At 34.7% G+C, this 24,705-nt stretch overlaps 1 protein-coding gene across 19 annotated transcripts in view; it reads right to left on the bottom strand.

The window, feature by feature from the left end:
• Window positions 1-681: 681 nt before the first annotated feature.
• CREM (cAMP responsive element modulator) overlaps window positions 682-24,705 on the bottom strand; it is a 65,516-nt gene continuing 41,492 nt past the window's right edge. For 3 of the 19 annotated variants that reach the window (XM_011376329.2, XM_011376334.2, XM_023521111.1), the window contains 4 exons: window positions 21,070-21,258; window positions 10,275-10,310; window positions 6,426-6,582; window positions 682-1,812 (listed from right to left, as the gene is read on the bottom strand). In XM_011376329.2, coding sequence (XP_011374631.1) covers window positions 1,668-1,812; window positions 6,426-6,582; window positions 10,275-10,310; window positions 21,070-21,258 — 527 coding nt within the window. In that variant the 3' untranslated portion in view covers window positions 682-1,667. Of the gene's footprint in view, window positions 1,813-2,323; window positions 5,363-6,425; window positions 6,583-10,191; window positions 10,311-13,991; window positions 14,219-14,751; window positions 14,902-21,069; window positions 21,259-24,705 lie in introns of those variants that run through there. The other 16 variants (XM_011376330.2, XM_011376342.2, XM_011376341.2 and 13 more) reach the window with 16 other exon arrangements.

Below are 24,705 nucleotides of genomic sequence, written 5' to 3'. Positions count from 1 at the left end.
ATCCTTAACAAATCAGGAGTTACAGTAGAAAATACAGCAGAGCTTAGTACATAGTAGGCCTTCAACAGAGGTCTCATGAGAGGATGAGAGATGACATAGCATCCTATGGTTAGGGCTTTGGGCTTACATCTTGAAGCTTTTTATTATAAACAGAGAATGAAATGTGGATACTGCTGTCTCAATGTAATGAACTTCACCTGAATGTGCTAACATAAAATATTTGATCTAATGTAGACCTAAGCTATTTTGAGATGGAAAAAAAAATCTTGGGTTGTTTTTGTTTTACTTCAAAACTCTTAATGATTGTTAGCTAAAATTCAAAATAGAGGGCCATCAGCAGACTTCCAGATCATGTGCAGAAAGGCCTACTCCATCACACAAGCTGAACCTCTAATAGCTGCTCTTCTGTACAAAAGCTCTGGGGCCATCCTTCTGATGAGACAGCAGAAAGAGCATCTGCTGAGATTACCACCCAGTGTGGACATCTGCTCCTGAAACCCTGAAGGTATGCAAATACAGCTGTGACTCTAACTTTTAACTCATTTCAGATATTAACAATTTGTTATAACTTTCACTAGGTAATATCAAACTGACACTAAGAGCTTCTGCAAGACCTTTTATATTACACAATAGAGTAAAAGCTGTAGGAAATGTTTAGATAGTTAAATGACCACCAAACACTACATGTGTAACAACATGGTTCTATTAAAAATGCTCTCCAACTACGGCATTCAAGAACAGCAATACAATATTTTCTTTACAAAGCAACTAATATAAAAATCTGCAAATGTCATAAATTCATTCAAAGGCTATTATTTTTATATAGGCATGTCATTAGATTCTTTCAATTCTTTCCTGAGGTATTTTTTGTGGTTTACTTTTATTGTACTGCTGGATGCATTATCTTTGATCATCCTTTCCTAAAATGATTTTTAAAAGACCTGCAAAAATTTTTATTGCATAGGACACTATTCAGGACAATGAGATTGGGAACTGCAAATATTTGGCATTGGAACAAGTCTTACAAATATTGCATTTTAAAAATTTGTTACATACATTTTTTTTACAGTCTGTCTCTTAAAAAATTGAAGTTATAGCTAAGAGTTAACTACATACAGTGAAGCATTTTAGGAATGTTAGAGATTAGAGAATATGATGAATGATACAAAGGAAAAAAGCCATAATTCTTGCCGGCTATATATTGTATTGCCTTCAAAAGCAACTGTACATGTTGTAATCAGTTCATAGTTAAATATTTCTACTAATCTGTTTTAGGAGAGCAAATGTCTTTCAAGGTTTCAAGTTCCTCTATAAGCTTCTTGTTCTGAACTTCCAGCACTGCAACTCGACTCTCCAGACATTTTACATATTCTTTCTTTCGACGTCGACATTCTTTAGCGGCTTCCCTGAAAAAAGTAGAAGCAAAAGGGCAAACAAAACAATTTTGTATGCTATTGCAAACAGACTGAAGTAAGCTTGGTATATGTGATCATGGTTGCATTCCAAATCTTGGAACAACATTCCCAATTCAATTTCAAACACTAAGCCAAACTGGATTCTTAAGGGTCACGAATGTCCCTTCCATAGTCCACATGGCAGTTAGTAGGATTGCTGCATCTCCTGCCTTGATTAAAGTTCACAGTAAACAAGGTCCATGTCAAAGACAGTTACTCTGCTTTATGGCAATAAAGATCTTTGAGGGCCTTGAGTTCCTCAATGAGAGTCTTGTTTTGGTTTTCAAGCACAGCCACACGATTTTCAAGACATTTGACATATTCTTTCTTCTTCCTGCGACACTCCCGGGCAGCTTCCCTGGAACCAACACAAGGCAAATGACTCAGGAACAACCTCCCAGCACAATCCAGAGGGGCTTGGTGAACTTCGGGCCCCCAAACTCAACAGCCAATCAAGCCTAGGTAAGGTCTGTACAAAGCCACACAACAAATGTGCCCAAGCACATGCCTTTTTAGAGGGTGACTCTAAGAAAACAAGAATAACCCAAGAGCAGTCACTTTGCACAAACAGCATTCATGGTAAACGGTGTGTTCTTAGGGCACATATTCCATGATAACAGTTACCAGAATGGTTTTCAGTAACCTAAAGCAAAAGGACCACATCCCTATGTGGAATTTCTACAAAAACATTTACAGATCCTTTCAATTCTCTTAGTTATTTTTATCCACCGTAAGCTACATATTCCATCACAATGAGCTGACTTTATTTGAGCAAAAGTGATTAGAAAAATTCTCAGAGACCTTAAATGTCAATATTAGAGGTTTTAATTTTTAAGACTAAATCTCAGCAAAATAAATAAGATCAATCATGACTGCAAGAAACGGTTTATTGGCTAGAAAACAACATGGATAAAAACAACAATAAATAAATCATAAATCATGCTTATTTTCATAAACCAAAATGAAATGGACTCTGTTCATGGAAATTAAAGAAGGAAAGAAGGGAGGGTACATAATACAATACTCAACATTTCAGATGATTTAAATCCAGGAACGTGAGAACACCACAATTAAAATCATGAAAAGGAAGCTACAGAATAACTCAAAAGTGTACTTCAAGACTGTTTTCTCATCAAATGCATTTACTATCCAATATACTGAATTTTAAAGCACTGTAGCCATGCCCAAAGTTAAGAACAGACAAGCAGCCAAAGCAACAAACACAAATATGTACACAAGTTATGGTCATTCTCATGCTTAACCCCACCAAAAAAAAAAAAAAAAAGTGAACACGATCAACACTTTCTCTTTCTGCATTTTTTCAGGGTGGGAGGGAGTAGCAACTACATCACTTAATTCCCCTATAGAATGTACCCTCTGATAACAGCTTTATTTTGGAGTATTCAATTCAGAATAACTGCCTTTGGGGTACCCTTTACATCAAAAAAGCCTGCATTGAAAGATGATTAAAATACATTTTAACAAAAGTTTTGTTGAATGTCTAAACACCATTTACTGTAATGCCAGTTAGCATTGCTGCAATTCGGAACTAGAAGTGATATGTACAATAGTTTTGGCCAATTCTGTTTTAGGATAGTTGACTCTTACCAACAACTGGTTATCTGTGTTTTCTCTGTGGGAAGCAAGAGTCAGGAGAAAATGAACTGCAGGAAAAGATCAACCCCTACTTCCTAGCCAAGAACAATGCACTCACCCTGTGAACTCGTAAAGTTCTCAGACTTCTCAAAACTGGTTAACAAAAAAGTAACAAATGTACAAGTGAATTGAATCTGATAAATACAGATTAATCTAATCTAAATGATGCACAGGGACAAGTTAAGAATAAATCCAAGCACACTTATAAATTTGCCCACTTAAAAAGTTTGGGAACACAATTCAACTCTCTTCCACAAAGGAACTAATATACATTTGTGAACACCAAAGTTTTCACGAGTAAATCATTATATGAAATTCTAGATCCGAAAGAAGACAGTCATTTTACAAAACAAGTTACCATTAAAATTTTAATTTTTAATAACGTATGAGATGTTTAATTTTTAAAGTTTTATTTACCAAGGTGTACTATTTATTGTAAATATTCCCACTTCATATTTCATATTTGTGCATGCTTGTGTTACCGGCATGAATGTTCCAAGCACAAAGCTTTAAATGATCACACTAGTGGATGGCACATTCCTAAGTACTTCTCAGCTATGGAAAACACCTGTTTCTTCTATTAATAGCTCAGTTTTCAGGCCTTTCATTTGTCTGGATATATCCTCAGCATGAAAAGAAAGTACATGGCAGAGAGGAAAAGCTGACAAGGCTGTAAAGGAATAAAAGCTGTTGCTGGATTGGTAGAAATATAATTAAATATCTATTATAAATGCCAGCCAAAAAATCAAGAGAAAATGTATAAAAGTTCTTTCATGTTAATAAGTAAAACCTAAATCCTTTCTATGAAGTTAAATCTGAAGCTTATGCTGAGGTCTTTTTGGGGTGACTGTGCTGTTAGTGCAGTGAATGGACTCCGGAATAAAGACTGCCTGATTGCATATCCAGGTTCTGTCCAGTTTGCGTAATGTGATATTAACCAACTGGTTATGTAAACTCTCTGAACCTCAGTTCCTCATCTGTAAAGTAAGGATAGCTACCAGACCTCTTCCCATGTGAAAGTTATGTGACAGTAAAGAAAACAGTAGAAATAAAGCACTTAAAACTTGCATACGGTATTTACTCGATAGATATTAAACAACCTAAACAGCCATTTATCATCTGCTTTTCTCTTGTCTTGCTCTGAAATAGAATTTGGGAAGCTAAAATAGACCCTTCTCAGAATCCCTTGCAGCTAGGGATTCTATTAGCTATTTCTAGTCAATGAAATGTGGATAAAAGCTGCTGTCAGGATATTCCAGGAAAAGTTTTCACAAGGGTCGGACTCAACCAGCCTCCATTTTTTGGCTCCAGCCCTTCTCCCTTCTTCTTGACTGATGAAATGCCTGGAGGTGTGGTAGTCATGTTGTGATCACAGGAACGAATGTCACACACTGAAGATGACAGAGCAGGGAGCCTGGATCCTTGATGACATGGCTGAGCCTTTGTTCTGGCTGCACGTACCTCTTGACCAGCAACAGAAGATCAAAATACCACCTACAAGGTTAAGCCTCCATTCCCCTTGGTTATTCAGAGCCTAAACACAAATGCTATCCAATAGCTATTATTAACTAATAATTAAAAGAAAAACAAATTTATGACTTTTTTCCTCCCTCAGACGGATCTCATATGTATGTGTAGGCAGCTGTAGGGCATGTTTATTTATTTATTTCATTTTGGTAGTTCTGCCTAATATTTATTTCATTTTGGTAGTTCTGCCAAAATGTTTTAATTTAAAACTAAAGATATAAAATGGCAAAAGGACAATAAGAAGGCCACTTTCCTAGTCCTTTCTTTTTATTTTCTTTGTGAAAATAAGACATTGATGAACAATTTTACAGTTTGCATTATCATCATACTTTATGTTTCTAAACTGAACTTCATAATATACATTCTATGACCAGAGAGGCAATTATATTCAGAGGTCCTAAGATCTCTGAAAGTGCAGTGTTAAAGTATCCATATTTCTCCAAAAGATCAAAGTTAGGAATCTTTGATAACAAGACCTCCATAAAACAACCATGATACTATGTGAGCCCCACACAATCAGCTCCTTCAGAATTTCTGAGCAAAATGCTGATGATGCAAAAGGTTAATCCAGCATGACTTGGTAAACCTGGAACAAGCTCTGGTAAAGATGTGTGTATCTGATGATCCTACTTCTGGTAATCTGTCGAGTTCTCCAGGGTACAAAACTCCATCTAGTGATCTGTGATAACTACCATGCCTGGAAACTGTAGGCAACTTAAGGAGTTCTAAAACATAACAAATTGTGACATTTAAAAGGCTATTAGTTAACTGAATATAGCTGCCACTGCCTCACACTCCATTACAAAGGACAATGATGAACTCAGAAGTTATTCGTGAATTTTAGAGGCTCAGAAGCCATAATTTCTACATTAACTAGGTTGCTAACACCTAGTAAATTAACTTTCACCATATGGTCCTGATCATAGGAAAACACATGATCCCATCTGAAATGTTGTTTTCTTACAATGAGGACATTGTTTAATATTTAGGAATAAGGTGACAAGAATACTGGGAAGTAGACTCTTAGACTGTTCTTATTCTGTTTGTTTTGAAAATCAAATTTGTACCATTCTCCATAACAAAAACTAAACAAAGAAGTAATATGCAAAAAAAGAATTTCGGAAAACAGCATTTTTATGATATACTGCTATTTAAAAAATAAAGTATGGTGCAAGAATAAGTGAAAAAATTAGAGAGAGCAGACAGAAAAATACACTGTAACATCAGTAGGTATCTCTAATAGTGGAGCTATGGGTAATTTTAATCTTTTCTGTTGTTTTGTATTTGCACTTAACTAGAATGTATCAAAATAAATAACTACTTCAGTATAACAGAGAAAAAAACGAAATTACAAAATAGATAAAAGGAAACTACATGTAAAAAACTTAGAATATTTTAAAACACACTTAAATTTATTTTGCTCATAAAGAAGCTAGAAAATTACACTTATCACCTAACTTTGCAAAGTAAATACCAAGTAAAAAAATACATCTCTATGTGTAAGTAGGTCCTTCCATCATCAATAAAAAAATTAATCTTTTAGACATTACCCTTATGAAAATAAAACATAGGAATGTACCTCCTGATGACAAAAATACTTTCATGGTTAGGAACTCTGACTAGCAGAGAATCTAATTATCATCACATGCAGAGCATATACCCACATAAAATGCCACATGAAACTGAACTTGGGAGAAATAGCTTAGGAAAAGTAACTTTTTAAAAAGCCCCTCAGTAACAAATTATGTGTCCTATAAGTGGTTGCTGATTTCTAGTGAACCATCTTACCTGTTTTTCATTAGCCTCAGCTCTCGTTTGCGTGTGGCTTCTTCTGCGAGTTGCTGGGGGCTGTGCAAACTTCCTGGTGAGGCAGCCATCACTACTCCCTGTGGCAAAGCAGTAGTAGGAGCTCGGATCTGGTAAGTTGGCATGTCACCAGTGGCAGCTGCAATGAAACAAAATATTAAATGCTTACATAAACAATTGACAACTTGATATTTTTATAGAAAATTGGCCTGGAAATAACACTTCTTTTTACATGGCATAAGAGGTGATCATGCTAATGTTTAAGATGATTATTCTGAGGATTATGAAAATCTTAGATATCAAAGATCTTCAGCACTTGGAATACTGACATTTAGCACGCTCTACACATTTAAGGTAGAAAAGTGCACTAATGTGTTTTAGATAGGTTTTTATCAAAGGCTAAAGTAGAGAGACTTTTCAACTGAGAGTTTGTTGAGTCTGAAGTCAGTGGTGTGCTTATACAATGTTTAACAACCAGCTCTCTGGGGAAAAAAGCCCTGATCTGTACCATCTGTCAATTCCCATGATATAAATGCTTTCACCATGGACAATTCCAAGCTACCAATGTGACTTCACTGAATGTAGACTTGAGAGGGCATACACAGCAAGTAGCACAACGAACAGGTAAAATTGATGTAAATAACCTTAAGAGCATAGATAAAAAATTAGAAATGATGAGCTTTGAGTATTTATTAATAGTTTTTAGTGTAATTTATTTGTTAAGTGTGTATAGATAAATTAATAGCTTTTTTAAACAACCAGCTCACAAAAATCCTAAAACTTTAACAATTGGCTCTAGCAAATCAGTAGGAGCTGGCTCTAGCACACCACTGCAAAAATTTTAATTAAGGGATTTTCCTATACCCTATATTATGCCTGAAACAGTCACTGCATGTCTTTAGGTGCAAGTCCTATTACCAGAAGATAACTGAGGTACTAGAAGGAAAATAGTAGAGCACTATATTTTCATTTAAAAACAAAAAATAAGAAACAAAACAGCAAAGCTCTACTTAAAACTGGTCTCTCTGGGGAATGGTCATTTTTGTCTGTTTTAGGTTTCTTAGGATAATTATACATTTCTAAAGATTCATTTTTAAAAAAACACTTTCTAATTATAATCATATGACAGACAATATTTATTTAGTATTCAGATTGAATACTTAAAAGTCCCTCAGAGTATCCTAATTTATATTCAAAATGTGTATATCTACAACATACAATATACAAGTTACTGCAATAAACAGTTTCCTAGGAAAGACAGATGGATTTAAATGATCAAACACATTTCTACCACCAACATTTCAAATTTGAGAACATATGGTCCAGAGTTAATGTCATTTTGATGAGATATTACAAAACACATGCTCTCTTAAAACTAAATGCAATAGTTTTAAAAGTTATTAAATGCTATAAAAATTGGTCTAAACCAAATGCCGATCAAAATATGAAACACATCACTTCTATATTTCATTAAAATGTATTATGCCCATTGAGTAAGAACTGAAATTTTACTCAAAAGGGAGACAGACTTTTTTCATGTAAATGGAATATTATTACTGAAAATAGCCAAGCAATTTAAAAGATTAATCAAAAACTGATCTATGTGCTTCTTCTGGGGTAAATGCCAGGTTCCCCTCTACCCTCCTAGGCTCAAGGATCAGGTGAAAGAATAAAACACTAAAAATATGGCTTTGGGGAAGATCACTTAAAGGTCTCCATAAGATTAACATAAATATCATTTATAATGCTGTACTGCTTCTTCGCTCTATAATTTAAGAAACAATGGTGATAAGTAGTAACTGTGGTAAATATAATGATCACTAACAAAATCTCTATTAATAAACTTGGAGAAAATCCTAAATTTGTGACTATTTAAAAAACTGAATATACAGATGTCTCATTATATGTCACAGACAATTTTATAGCTTTGAAATATTTAGAAAGAGAATTTTAAAGTCAGTGATAAACTGTTAACTTACTAAAAATTTAAAAAAATATTTTAATCACATCATCAGAGGAGATAGAATGGAGCAAAGAATAACAGCTCTCTCCTCTTTTCTCTTTACCCACATCCAGGGAAGAAGGTTATGGGATAATAAAGGTTGAAACAATGGAACAGCTGGAAGCTACATGGGCTTTCTAAAATTGGAACAATAGTCAGTGACGAAGGAGTTGTTTCCGTGTCATCACGTTGACATTTGCAGGCAGCAGGGATGCAGACCTTGGTCTAGGGTTGTTCTTGCCAAAATCTGCTTACAAATAAGTGCAATAAAATTAATAGAAAGGTACAGAAGGGTTCATTATACTCTCTCTCTAGTTTTGTATTCATCTGCTTTTTTTCTGTACTTAAAGTTAGAGCAGGATGTTTATGTGATATACGAGTTAGTTTAAGAGTATTCATTTAAAAAAAAAGAAAAAGAGAAAAGGAAGGCTGGGATATTTCACAGATGAAAAAGATATTTCATTCATTGGTCTTAGAACCAGAAATGGTTCTAAGATTTTGCCTGTTTCCAAAAGCTGAAGCCACCTTCAAAGGACCAAATTTGGCACCATGAAGAATAATAGAGATTCCAAAAGAAGCATTCTTAAAATATTTTGAGCTACAGCTCAGAGAAAATATCACTTTAAAATGGTAAGTTAGAAGGGATGATATATTTGGATGTATTAGTTCTTGAATGTTAGCTAACAGAGTTTTATCTCCAGTAAAATTGAATTATAGCTCATTAGTTCAAGCCAGAAAAATTAAGCAGTATAAATTAGCAGGAATTAGTATAAATTTCTGTAATAGCCCAAACACTCTATATGATGGTACAGTTCTAATGGTCACTGAATAAATATCAATAGATAAATTTCACATATCCAAATATGATCTTATTAGTAAATACATTAAAAAGATATGGGCAAAGAGAAGCTTGTGTTTTAAGGAAATCCAAATGTCAAAAAGTTTTATTTTTGAAACATTATAAAAAAGTTTATATATAAGAGTTAGCTTCAGTTTCCAATATTATGAACTCAGTGGTAATTCAAAACAGATTAGATACCTAGGATCACAGTTCAAAGAAACATCCTACATTTTTTGATGGCATGTTCTTATCTCTGTACTTACAAAGGCCAATTCCTGTTCCATCTAACCACTAAACGTGCCCAATTTTTCATTCTAACATTTCACTGTATAAATTATTTCTGAAAATAAATGGGTCATCAGTTGGGGTTTAAACTCATGATTAAAGGTATTTATAAAAAAAGATACATTAATTTAATTTTATGCTAAGGCAGAAAAATCTTTAGACAAGTCAGGGTATCTTTTTTAATCTTGGCATCACTGAGAATGTTGCACAGAACTTGGCATGTAATGGGTAAGTTTATTTGTACATTATGAAGTAAATTTTGAACTTCTCAGGGTTTTGCACAAGCCCATTGTCATTTGTAATTTTTCAAATAAGCAGTCTTATTATATAAGATTATTATCTATTATTATAGTTAAGTCTTTAACACTAAGACATGGAAAGCCCTAAAAGATATGTATTTATTCAAACTGGTCCCTCTTGATAAAAGGCATTATTTCCTAAATCTTCCCTTAGATACTAGTCTTCTAACGTGGCATTTTAGAAGCAGAAGAATTCTAGTTATGGTACTGTTTCCAACCATCTAATTCCTGACACGAAAAAAATGTTTTAGGTTTGGTATCAAATATTTCATGGGAAGAGAAAATTCCTAGAACTCTTAATTCTGGTCATTAACTTCATACCTCTCTTTGCAAGCTTTAAACACGGTACAGCAGAAAAAGCATGGGATTTGGAGTCTGGGTTCTAGTTCAGCTCTGCCACTTACCAGCCATGTGACTTGGGGCAAGTTCAGTTTCCTCATCTGTAAAATGGGGATACATTATCTCATTTAATACTCACAATAAACCCTGTAACATATGTCAAAGTGTCTAGCACAGTGCCTGGCACATGGTAGGCATTCAGCAAATGTTAGTTCCCTTCCTCTTCCCTTCCTTAAGTTCTGAAAGACAATGTTCCAAATTATGCTTATACTGTATTAGTTAAAAGGCATGTAACATCCATAAATATATTTTCCCCTAGAGTTTCCCTCCTTACAAACCTGAGTAATAGTATGATTGAAATGTATGGCTCTTACTCCTTATTTTATTTAGAAATATGCCTATTAAAAAACTTTTATAATTTATACTATATTTTATTGAATCCCTTTAGAGAATAAGTTATTAAAAGATAATATTATAAAATATCCTTTCCAATGTATATAATCATTTAAAATAGAACCGCAAAGGTAGAAAGAATCACAAATAACCAAATGATACAATCTCATCAGACAGGTAATAAGAAAATGGAAAAACTCCACAAGTCAAGGAGGTGTCTGTTTCTTCCTAACAAAGAAAGAAATAAGAAACCCGGCCAAATGCCTATCTCGATAGCTTCCAAAGTGAAAGTTTATCAACACGTCCAAATGGTGGTTATATTTGTTTGTTCATTTAGTTACTGAGAGCTCTGTAGTAGATACATTAATAGAACATTTTTATGTATGGCGCGCCTACCTTCATGTCATTTCAGTACGTGTCACTTATCCCAACTACATCTAAGTGATAAGCTATACAAATAACTCAGAAGTCATACTTAAAAGCAGGGAGCTCCAGGAGGCTGCTGACATTTTCACTTTTCTGTTTTGGTTCTCTCCCTCCCTACCTCCACACCAGTGCTCCTAATGCCAAATTAGGCTTGTCTTTGCTTGGTGTCTCACACTCTCAAAAGCTTTCCTTCCCCCATTGCTCCATTTTTTCCTGGAAAATTAAGCCCTCCATAAACATGACTATTTATGTACTGCTGAACATTTCAAATTTGTTACCAACTACCATATAACACATAGATCACGTAGAATTAAGTCCCTAAATAGTTTTTACTTTACGTTACACATAAGGGACCTTTCTGAGTTGTTTATTAAGTGAAAATCTTAGAGTAAAAAGTCTCTAAAAATGAGAAATTATGAATGTTGAAATTTAAAGTTCTATATAATACAACCAAATGCTCTATTGCCCTATGATAGTAATAATAAATACTTTAGGGGAAAAAAATCCACTTTGACTACTTAAAATGATGCTAACTTCATTTTGTATGTTTAACAGCAGTGTGTAGCATGCTCTTGTAACTCATCTAACATTAGCGTTAGCTTATCAGTGTCAGGTGAATTTTGAGGAGCAATGTAATAGGTATGAACCAGATAAGGGTCTGGAGAGCCAAACTGGTTCACCACTTGCTAGCTTTGTAAACTCAGAAGAGTCGTTCACCCACTCTGGTGCCATGTTCAGTTATATGCAAAGCGATTGTAATAATATCTGCCTTGAGTGCATCAGGGAGAGTGCACAGATAGTGCTTTTCCTTGTGGATATTTAGCTATGGTTTCCTTAGTGAGGCCTGTATTTTGTGGGTCTCGAAATCTGATAGTTTATCTTTGACAGCACGTACAACATTTGTATTTTATTTGTAACATTAAGTGATTTTTTAAATTTTAGTTTACATAAATGCAAAGTATTATTTTATTAGGCAATATATTCATATAGGCAAATAAAACTAGATAAATTATCCCAAATTATTTTCATTAAAATTTTTTTTAAAAATAGTGGGAAATTAGCATAACAGTAATTTCATACAGATTTGGAGTTTTATTGACACTTCAGGTAGATAAGTGACCCCTATGTTTTCACCTCCAATATGATTCTAACATGTTTTGCTACCAATTTGATCCAAACTATTCTTTTATGTGAAAATTTCCAAACAAAAACCTTTCAAGTAGTTCCCTTTCATAAAGGTTAAATGTTTTGTTATCATATGTCAAATATTAACTAAGATACTATTTTCCAAATCTGAATAAGTTGGAATGTATTTAACAATTCAGATATCCAGGCTGAATACAACTTGTTAGAGTTTAGACTCAGAGACTAAAAGATTGTTAGGCTCCTAACAGTTTATAAATAAAGCCAAAACTGATTTCTAATAAAAATTTAATCTATATCCAACAAAATCAATAATATAATTCTAGAAACTATAAATATTCACTTTTCATACACAATTCCAGGACCCTATAGGTAAATGCTCCTGAAACCTTTTCCAGGCCTGTCCTCATTGTTAGCAGCCTGATTTTAGTCTAGACCAGTTTTTCAAAATGTAATTTGTAGACCACTGGAGGGTCATAAAATCAAATCCATGAAGGAAGGAAAGCTTTTCTAAAAAAGATATAGAAAAGTACGAGTACATTATGTATACTAAAGATAAGCATTATTTTTGAAAGTAGTTTTATATGTCAGGTACACAAAGACACAGGCCTACTGCATCATGATTTAAACGTGGGTCATGGTCAAAAAGTATGTGAGCCAATGATCTATATCAACCCACCCCCAAAAAAAGAAAGGAAATAAAATGTCTTTTCCATTTTCAAGTAGAATTGATTCTGTGAGAACTGACTAGATTTCCAAAAATAATGATTTCCAAAAGCACAATGAGATCTTGTATAAGTTTGACATTTTTAAGCTTCAGCATTTAGAAAATTTTAAATTGGAAAGGGTAGACTCGTGTATAAGCATTATGGTTAAAACAGAAAAAAATATCAAGTATGGTATTTTATTCTGTAAACATAAGTGTATAAAAATGTTCATTTATTTACAAGCAATGGTTAAAAATTTATGAAAAAGTTTACCTTCAACGTTCACTTTTAAATGTATTCTGAGTATATTCATTTTATTTTTTGTTATGATTCTCACTCATGCTTAGACAAATCAAGTGGTGAATTGGAATTAAAGGCTTAGTAAAAAAAGATATAAAACAACTAATCACTTTAAGAAAATAAATATAGGAACAAAAATGCAGTTTGGTTCTAACAATCATTAAACATGCAGTATTTGGGATTATTTAAGTCCATCTATATCTTATAAATTTGTTATTTGAGAGCTCCTGCACTCTATAGCATCCCTAAAACTTCACAAAAACTTTGAGAAAAACAAACAGTAGCGCCTCAAGATAATTTTAAAAACAATTTAATACAAGTGCTCAAGACAATGCAATGTTCCCACCTAAGAAGAGGACTGAGACCCATGCTCTGTAGAGGTAGATTGTGGGCAAGTTGTTTACAATCATCCATTCTTCATGAATTCAATTGCAAATCAGTACTGGGTTAGAAATCAGACACCAGTCAATAAACAAAGTTGCAAACACAGAAGGGCCATTAGCGACTAAGTCAAAACTATTACTTATAACTAAGAAAACCAAACCACGGAAAGAATTACGAGTACAGGTTTAAATAATGCTGCTTGGGGGCGATTTTCAGACAAGCGCTTCCCTGACTGCGCACGAGAGGGCGCTGTGAGTCGCAGATCCTGCAGAACGATCAGGGTGAGGGCACACTGGCCCCTGAGCCCACACTGGCCCCTGAGCCCACCTCTCCCAGAACGTGAGGGCCTAGGAGGGGCACAGCCTAACCACGCAGGCTCTGGGCATCTGCCCACACACGCGGTACCGGCTCCCTAAAGCAGATACTTACCTGCAGAGAAATGTTAAAGTGAGGCTTACAAGTCAGGCTACTCAGTCCAAGAGCGATCTTGGAGACAGAGGCAAGCGGGGAGCTAGTTAACAACTTCAAGCTGTCAGCCGCACTTGACAGAGCGGAGAGGATCTGACTCAATCACAGCCTGACTCCGGGCTGACGTCAATGTGCAGCCCGCTTGGAGTTTAACTTTTCCACTTCCCCACCGAACCACGATTCCAGGAAATGCAATGACGTCAGCCCTTTGAACTCCATTAGAGGAACAGACCATTTTAGACACCGAGCAAAGAAACAAGTAGGCGCACAAACATCCCAACACGCTGGTCTGCTTTGGAACTACAACTATACACAGCAATAAAATCGGAAGCTTAATTTTTTACAACTTGAACAGTATGTTTAACTTGTAGCTGAACTGGATATGCAACAGGTTGCAGATGAAGTAACAGCTTATTTTAGGAGGGAGGAGGAAGAGAGAGAGGGAGGGGAGAGAGAGGGAAGAAGGCGGGGAGAGAGGGAGAGAGCGAGGGAGGGCGGGCGGGGGAGAGAGAATTACTGCCCTGATCGAGTAAGCAATACTGAACAAAGAAGCAATTACACTTAGATGTCTTAACAAAGCATGCTGACTATATTGATAACTTATTACTCCTCAGCTACTAGAAAATTAATACTTTTAAAAATACTCAGAGGTGCGTAAAATAATTTTTCTAAATTTCAAAAATAGTTTTGCAGAATTTAAATCCCTCTCTCAAGTTCTTACCTGTTTCATCTCCAGTTACTGCCATGATGGGCTTCTGCATGCAGAACTACCTTGTTTGCCCTATCACAGGTCAACATAAAGTGTTCCAACTAGCAAGCAAGTGCAGTTATGATAAGTGGCAGTATTGACATCACAATGACATCACTAGCCTATCACTGCCATCAATTTGCTTTGTCACAGACCAGCTCACTGAAACCAAAGCCCTATAAAAACCTTTCCTGTAATAAACTATCGAATGCTCTTGTTTCTCATTTTTACATAAAAACCTGTTGAGATGGTTCTGGCAAAAAAAAAAACCCCAAAGTCTCATTAGCATTAAGTTACTTGTTTCTTATGGGGTTACTTTATTATTGTTCTGTCCAAGGTTTCTAGGTAAACAAAGGGGTCATAAGCCCTATAGATTTTTCGTAACTCAGAGAAAAAAATACTGGCGATTTAAAAAATAAACCAGTGACAACCAGCCCAGAGAGATGCTGTGAAAGACATAGAAATGTCTTTCACAGTCACTTTTAAATTCACCAAAAAATACCCAGCCACTTTTGTTCACTTAACACATTTCTATTTGCTATACCATAAAATCCAGCTGTTCCTAAAGATATGCAGAATTTGCTAATTTCACTTGAAGGGAGTAGATACTGAAAATTTTTAATTCACTGTGCCAAATGTAGCAAGTTTTATATAACACTCTTCCATAAATATTAGATTGAACCATATAAACTTGCTGATATTTGACCTTTTTGGCCCCCAAAAATATCAATTTCATGTGGCTCAATCTATTATTTTACTAAATTAAAATTCCTTGAAAAGAATTATGATTTTAAAAACTTCTTAAATAAATAACAATTACTATTTGCAAATTTAAGAAAATATGTCCAATTTTATTTGGATAACCTAATGAAAGTTCAGCACGTGTAGAGCTGGATCACTGTAGAAAATTTAACAATTGCAAGGTTAGACAAAAATTGGCAATGTTCAGTGGCATAGCAGACCACACCCTGGGGAAAAAAAGGATTTGCATCTCTATTGCACAAAAGTAAGTGATATGTCACTGAGACCTTTTACCTTTATCAGTAGGTTATACAAAGCCCAGTCCCTTGTATGATTAGAATTCAAGCTGACTTTAGGTTAATGAGAGGACATCCCACCACATTTTTGCCTTATTCCAAGAAGCACCTTTTGGTAAAAGCAAGGACTTTACACTCAGATGCTCAGGAGGTGAATGTCTGCGTCTTCAGTGTTTGTAGTGATTCTCCCCAGAGCACATGAACTGAAGACATCCTAAGAAAAGTCTAGGGATCACTCCAGATATCACCCCCATCGGAGGCTCCTTCAAGGACATTTTTTTTTTTTTTTAAATCCCAGCCGCATCTAAGAGTTTGGATCTGAGAGTACTAGTCAGTTTTCTTTCAAAGTTCAGAAAGTTCAAATTGATTTTATTCTCATCAATTTTTTTAAATTGGCATTTAGGTGCTCAATAAATATTAGTGTAAAAAATGGGTAAAGGAAAGAGGGAGGTTGGTTGTATGATTACTGCTATTCATCAGTAAAGTCTTAATAAATTCCTTGTCAGATAAACTCAGTTAATCAGCACATAGAACTAACAACATTTTCATAGAGGAAGAGTATTTCGCTTTCATTCAGTAAATGGTTAGTGAACATTTATCACATGCCAGGGACTGTGCTAGGGACTAAGGACCCCTGTCCAAACAGGAGTTACCATCTAGGCAGGACACCAAGCGTCACGATACAGTGATCCGTACCCTGAGAGGGCGTAGCGGGAACCCACAGGAGGTGACCTCAGCCAGATGTGGACGTCGGAAGGCTTGCTGGGGAAGTGCTATCCAAGATGAAACTTGAACAATGAATATAATTGGGGAAAGTGTTCCTGTCAGAGCAGATGACTGTGTGAAGGCCCTGGAGAGGCATGGCATTTCACAGCAAATGAAAGATATGCAGCATAAGAGGGAGAAGTTGATAGGGAGGAGGCTGGTAAAGGAAGCAAGGCCTAGATCAAGCAAAGATTTGGGCCACGTTAAGGATTTTGACATTGTCAAAATTGAAGGGTTATGAGCAGGAGGCTGACATAATTAGACGTGAATTTTAGAAGTACCACTCTGAACTGTAGAATCGCAAATGTAATGGAGAAAGGGAAATGCTGGCATTTTGTTTTTAAAAAATATTAGCTCCTAGAATCATTGGGAGGGATGAACAAAAGAGAACCTAGCTGAACTTGCAGGAACAATTCCCAAAAACTAGGCCAAGAAGGGGGCTGTTGCCTCCAACATAATTAGGAAAATCAGGATGCTGCTCCACAGCTATCAGCTTCAGGCCAGCCACCTGGCACACAGACAGAGCCCGCCATGGGAATCCAGGTCAGAGGGGATAGCAGCCAAACTGGGATTATGACAGTGAGGGTAGAGAAGAGTGAAGAGACCTGTGATTTAGCTAGGAGGAAGAACAGTGGAGAAGGGGAAGGAGAATAAGGCATGACACCCAGGTTTCTGGATTGAAGCAACAGGATGGACAATATCCATTACTGAAATAGGGCAAGCAAAAGAAGTGGATTGAAGGAAATGAATGTGGCGTTTTGGATTTAAGGAGTTGGAGATGTGTGACGGACACTAAGTAGTAGCCAGCTGGAGTCTGGGGCATAGTAACGGTGAACTGAAGTGATGGGAAGAAAGGAGTTCATCAAGGGCCAGTACCCAAGTCAGTCAGAAGAATATAATCCTGAGAAACACCACTAACATTCAGGAGATGGGCAGAGGAAGATTAGACCAACAAAGGAGACTGAAAGAGAGGTAGGAAAGAAAGAAGAAAAAATGGTAAGAATGCAGTATCAGGGAAGTGAAACAAGCAGAAGTCAACAGTGTTAAATACTGCAAAAGGATCAATCAAGATAAGAACTGAGATCTCAAAAAGAAATTGCTGTGACCTTTCAATGGGATGATAGGGTGGAAGGTAGATAGAAAGACAAGAATGCCCACCAACCTGCTATGTTTAGTATAGAACGAGAACTCCTGGCTATCATTATTTTTAAAAAGAAGAATAAAAGGAAAGGAAAAGAGGAGGCAAGGCCAAGGAGAAAAAGAAAAGAATAAAGATGAGAAAGGAAGAAACAAAACATCTTATTTGTATTTCATATAAACATTCACACGGTATCACAGATAGCTTCACAAAGAATCAGCATATTATTAGAAGTAACTAGAGTTTAGCAAGGTTAATAGATAGAAGATAAACTTTTTAAAAAATCAATAATATTTCTCTAAACCAGCAAGAGCTAGAAAATGTAATAGAAAGGTACCATTCAAAATAGCAACAAAAACCATGAAACATTTAGGAACTGAACAAAGAATATAAAAGACTCTTTGAAGAAAATCATAAAATGTTAACAGAAGTTAAAAGAAGTTCTAAATAAGTAAGACATTCTATGCTTTGGAATATGTCAACATTATAAAGATGGTAGTCCTCCCTAATCCTTATGTGCTATTAGTGGGATTGTAAATTCATGCAGCCAATAGGGAAAACAGTATGAAGTTTCCTCAAAAAGTTAAAAATAGAACTACCATATGATCCAGCAATTCCACTTCTGGGTATTTATCCAAAGAAAATGAAAACACTAACTCAAAAAGATATCTGCACCCGCATGTTCATTGCAGCTGTTACTTAAAATAGCCAAATATGGAAACAGCTTAAGTGCCCATCAGTGGATGAATGGATAAAGGAACTATGGTGCATATATATAATAGACTATTGCTCAGCCATAAAAAGGATGAAATTTTGCCATTAGTGATCACATGGATGGACCTTAAGGGCATTATGCTAAGCGAAGTAAGTCAGACAGAGAAAGACAAATACCATATAATCTCATTTACATGTGGAATTTTAAACAACCACCAACCAACCAAACTCATAGATACAATGAACAGATTGGGGGTTGCCAGAGGTTGAGAGTAGGGGGAGGGGAAATGGGAGAAGATGGTCAAAAGGTATAAACTTCCAGTTATAAAATAAATAAATCCTGGGGATGTGATATACAGCATGGTATATATTTCAAAGTTGCTAAGAGAGTAGATCTTAAAAATACTCATCACACACAAAAAAAGATAGATTGTAACTGTGTGGAGATGGATGTTAACTAGATCAATTGTGGTGATCACTTACTGTGACTTAGACAATGTTGAATCATCATATTGTACACCTGAAACTAACATAATGTTATACGTCAATTGTATCTCAATAAAAAAAGACTTCAGTTCTCCTTTAATCTATAAAATAAAAAAGACTTCAGTTTTCCCTATTCTATAAATTAAATGCAATCTCATCATTGGTTTTATTATATTACTATTATTTCGAAACTCAAACTTATTCCAAACGCATATGAAAAATAATGGTTCGCGAAAGCTAAATCAGCATTAAAAAAAAAAAGAGCAACTTGATCTGTGAGATAACAAACCAGCATAGTACTAGCATATAGAAAAAGAGACTCACAGTACAAAATAGAGAGTTCTGAGACAGATCCCAATATACATGAGAACCTCCTGTATAATTAATACTGCTCCATAAACTAATGGGGAAAGGACAAAAATCATCAGTAGGAGAAAACTGGTTCCATACGTGGAGAAAAAATGAAAATAGATTCCTACCTAATACTATGTTCAGAGGTGGACCTCAGGTGAATTAAGGACCTAAATGTGAAAAGCAAAACTATTAAGCTAATAGAATTTATGTAGGAAAACATCTTTGTTATTTATGGAAGAAAAAGAGTTCTTAAACTCCAAAAGCACAAAACTTGTGTATTATCAATGCAAAATATAAAGCAATTAAAAAACTCTCATTGTTAAAGTTTGCAGTGAATTTCCTACATTTAAAAATTAGAAGAAATGATTATTATTTATGATTATACATTTAGATATATAGAGTTCATGAGTATTGGAGAAATAATAGACAGTTCCCTAACTTGCGATGGTTCAACTAAAAAATTTTTAACTTTACGATGGTAAGGAATGCTATCTGCATTCAATAGAAACCGTACTTCGAATTGTGTTCTTTTCCGGGGCTAGCAGTATGAGGTACGATACTCTCTTGTGATGCTGCGCAGGAGCAGGAAGCCGCAGTTCCCATCGGCCACACCATCACGAGGGTAAACAGCTGATATTCTACAGTGTGTTCATTGTATGACATGATTTTGACCAGCTGCAGGCTAATGTAAGTGGTCTGAGCACATTAAGGTAGGCTAAGCTAAGCTATGATGTTCGGTAGGTTAAGTATATTAAATGCAATTCGGACATTGTATTTTCAACTCATGATGGGTTTATCAGGATGTAATCCCATCATAAACAGAGGAGCTTTTATAGTGAGTGGCTTTAATGTACATTTAAAAGAAAATGTTAAAGTATTGGGTAAATAGTATGAGTATTTTTTATACTCCATAAATGCAACCACTTCAGTTCTTCATACACCTTTATTACAGTCCACGAGAACCCCCAAAATACCTAGGAGTAAAGCTAATTTACAAGAGTTTCATCGATTATAATGTTTTTTTTTCCATACTTGGAAGACTTTCAAACTAAAATAACTGATATTATTCCCCTTAAAATTAGTGCTATATCATAAGTCCTAAGTAAACAGACCAAGAGGAATAGAATTAAACTAGAAAAGCAGGATTCTGAAAGTTGTATTAAACACATTGTAATTATTATAAGCACAATTGAACAAAATTAAAGTAATGCACAACTCAAATTTAACTGAAATCTTAGGTAACCCTAAAAGATTAGGGCTCTATCCCAACTGCTTTATTTCACTACTATCAGCTTCTAGAAGACAAAGAATGAGTACCTCAGAATTCAAATATACTAAGAATGGTCTAAAGAAAGAACAAAATCAGCAAATGTTTTGAAATAAAATGTCTACAAATTAGACTGAGTGTAACAGCTGGGGAAAGACCCAAATTCAGCGCAACATGGGTTAGATACTTAAATCTTCATAAATTAAATAATAAAAATAAATTAGGTACAATATTTATAACCCTCAAAATAAGGATATTTATTTAATTTAAAAAAATCATTTATGTTTCCAACTCTTTTTCCATCATGCTACTCTGAATTTAACCTTTCTTTAGAGCCAATAAAACCTGATAAAAATTGAAAATCATAGAATTTAACGTGTTAATAAACTAAAATATTTCTTCTTCGAGCCTAAGTGTCCCCCAACCCCAATCTACCTCCTGTATATTTCAGAAAACTATAAAATCACCACTAAGTGGTGGGATATAGTAATCCACAGATATTCTAAATGTATTAGATTAATATAATATACCTTGAACAACAACCTGGCTGCCTGGGACAAAGAACTGCTGTGTGCCATCAGCTGACTGTGCTGCATACTGTACAATTGTAGCACCTGGTGGAGGAGCTCCTGAATTTGTCATTGTTAATGCCTGTAGTCCCTGAACACCATCAGATCCTGGGTTAGAAATCTGGATTGCTCCACCTTGGGCTATAGCAACTTAACAGAAAAAGAAAAGAAATATTAGAAAATTTCAAGATTCATTTTTAATAATCCCATATTGGAAGAATAATATACTCTGGGTCTATTTATTACCAATATGTCTCATTCTCGGGTTACCCTTATTTCTCTAAGTTGAATTAATAAGGAGATCCTCCTTCACAGGAAAACACTAAAAAAAAAAAAAAAATCAACATTTGAAAATATCTTATATTCATAACTGTTTGAAATACACAGAGCCTGTGGAGTTATCCTCCTCCCTGGTATCCATCCAATTAATTATTTAAGATAAAGAGTGGAGATGCAGACAGGAAGCAAGTCCAGCTTCTTGATTTTCTCCATTCTTTCAAAATTTTTAAGATATGAACAGTATTCTAACTTTTAAGAAATGGTCAGTGAAATTCCATTAAGCATCATAATTACAATAAATTTTACCTTCACTTAGCTAACTACTTTTCTAATTTATCATTGAAAGAAAGTAGCTTTTAATGGAATACATATTATATATTTTGGTTTTTAAAGCTCAAGTCTATAAAACTGTAGCCTTTACCACCCATTTTGAAGTCAGGAGAATCCTGAAATATAAAATGTTAAGTTGGAAAGGACCTTAAAAGGTAACTGTATTGAAACAATTTGTGCTACAATATTTACCTCTACCAAGTGTCTTGAATAACTAACTCAGCTAATGGCAACAAATAGGATTTCCTCTAAATACTGAGACTTGCCAGTCATGTTTAAAAATTAACATATTAACTGAAGGTTAAAAAAAAATAGTGTTCTGTTTTTAAATTTCACTGTAATAGACAAGTCTAAATATCTGAGAGTTCTGTATACTTTAACATAAAGGTTATAACTTTATGTTTTAGCTTAAACATTAGCGATTAAGTGGAACCAAGGACTACCTTTTTTTAAAAAAAAAAATATAAACTGGCTAACTAGATTTACAATGAAGATAAAAATAACATATCATCAGAATAACACAACACCAATAAATCAATGTAAACGTCTTACAGGAATGTTACAGTAGTATCTAAAATATATCCTGAACATTCCCAAGTCATTCCCTAACATTTTAACAGTATCTAAGCAAAGGACCACTTAGGTGATGAACTGATCCGATAAACTTATCAGAACTATTGCAAAGGGTTGCAACAACGAATCCTCAATTCTTTGACCCAAGTTCCTAGGGCCTAACACAAAAACATGGGTCATCATTTTTTCAGACTTCAACATAGATACATACTCTGCATTTTAGTTCATTGACAAACCAATATTAGAATAAGATTGATGGAAACTAAAGAATCAGTTACAAAATGTCAACAGCTGAGGTTGAGAAACTCTGATGTAATATCACTTTATCTGGCTCATCTAGAGCATTATATACACATTTTAAAAACAAGATTTCACCACAACTCTCCAAAGATTTCAAGGGTCTCAGGATTCACCCCTTACAATAAGAGTTTGAGAGAGATCTAACTATATCTACCTTCTTAAAAGAGAAGAAAAAGAAGAGATAATGTTTCCTTAAACCTTCATGGCTGACCATGTATAAATTTTATGTTATCATATATCTGAATGTGTATTTGCAAATGATAATTAGTTTGTTGTCATAGAAACAGTGCTTTGGAAAGAGTAAGCACAGGCAGTGTAACCACAATGTGTAAGAAGCACAAAGTCTAGTGTTAACCTAAAATTAAAAAACCAACAAGAGAGACAACAAGCGTTTATTTGGGATCAAAGAATTGTAATTTGGTAAGCACAGATTCAGACAGAAACTCAAATAGTGTCTCAATTACAGGGTGAAAGTAGAGGTTTTTATGAGGAAAAGGAAAGGAATAATTATATGAAAAGAAGAAAAAATTCCTATTGGTGCTGATAAGCTGAGGTACTACTGGCTATACATGATTGCTTACTGACTCTATCTTCAGATAGAAGATCCACACAATCATCAATCCTTGTGATCAGACTGTCCCTGTTCCTGCAGACTTTACAAACAATTGTTCATAAAACAATTGTGGTTTGCCCAAGTCTAAAGAGCAAGGTGGGGTAGCGGGGGTGGGAGGTAGCGGTTCATCTGAAATGGCTGCTCCGGCTCCATTTTAAAACAGTTCTATTCATGTCATTTTTACACATTTTTTTTACATATATCATACACTCAATAAATATAAGTAAGTAGTTATCATTTCCTCAAGACAGACTATATTGCAATCAACTTAAGCCACTTATGAATCTAGAAAAGTTAAATGAAGTATGGTTTCAAATTCTAATAATAGAGCTTAATTTTGAATGCCAATACAATCATCAAGCTAGTAAAATATGAGGTGAGAATAGTTGCTTTCAAGGATAGGAACCATGAAATAAGTAGATAACAAAGATCTTTGCTTTCTTTTTTCTTTTCATACTTTTCTTTTCTTTTCTTTTCTTTTTTTGACGTTTCTCCATAGTTGCAACCAAACTTATTTGCCTTCACAGTATGATAAGATGATAATATTAAGAATCTGTTCTTCTCATCACTTTATTTTCTGGTTAAGTCATTATATAATTAGATGTGAAAAACAAAAGCTAAATACACACACGAGCTGGCTCTAGGGGGAAAATATTTCTACTGAGAAGTCTCCTACTTTAGCCTAGCTTTTTTTTTTATAACAAAGGTGCTCTTGATTTTGGCATTATCAAATGACAGAGGACCTCCCCATTCCAAATGTTACCTCTCATCTGACAATAAACGAGATCTCTCAATGCTTCAGGATACTGGAAATAGCCTGTGTGTGTGCATATGTGTATTCAAAAGGTTTGAGAAAACTTTTTTAGGTTACAAAACGCTCAAGGATAGTAATAATATGTGTTTTCAGCAAGTACACATCAAAATAAATTAAATAGTAGGAAAACTGATGAAAAGCTAAGATGAAATCAACAAAATGAGTTTAGTCACATCTTTTGTTTTAGCTCTTTTTTTTAAACTTGAGAATTTTCTAGTAGACATAAAACTAAAAAGAATTTCATGTCATCATTTCCCCTATCACTCATCCAAAACTTTTTTGTGTCTGTGGAGTATTTTAAAACTAACTCCAGACATTACGTCTGGCTAATCATTTTTAAATAAAATGTTTGGCCCATATCAAGGCCATTAGTAATCAATAAAAATAAAATTGCATTTCCCAATAATTTTACTTTGGAGACCAAGACTTTATTAATACTTTCTTGGGCTGCCACATGCCCACACTGTTGTTAACAATGTAGAGTCCACACTCTATGAATGTTAGTCAGGACTCAAACAGAAGTAAATCTGTCTCTATTTTAGACTATATCTCTCTCTTTTAAGTAATGCTTAAAAACATTTTCATATCTAAATTGAACTAAAATTGAATAGCTAGATTATATAATCAACTAAATTCTACTCCAATGTCCATTATTAATTGATTCAAGCCTGCTAGTATGTTATCTGCT

Source organism: Pteropus vampyrus, unplaced genomic scaffold (genome assembly GCF_000151845.1).
Source record: "Pteropus vampyrus isolate Shadow unplaced genomic scaffold, Pvam_2.0 Scaffold294, whole genome shotgun sequence".
Lineage (NCBI taxonomy): Eukaryota > Metazoa > Chordata > Mammalia > Chiroptera > Pteropodidae > Pteropus > Pteropus vampyrus.
This window is presented reverse-complemented; position numbering and strand designations above follow the sequence as displayed.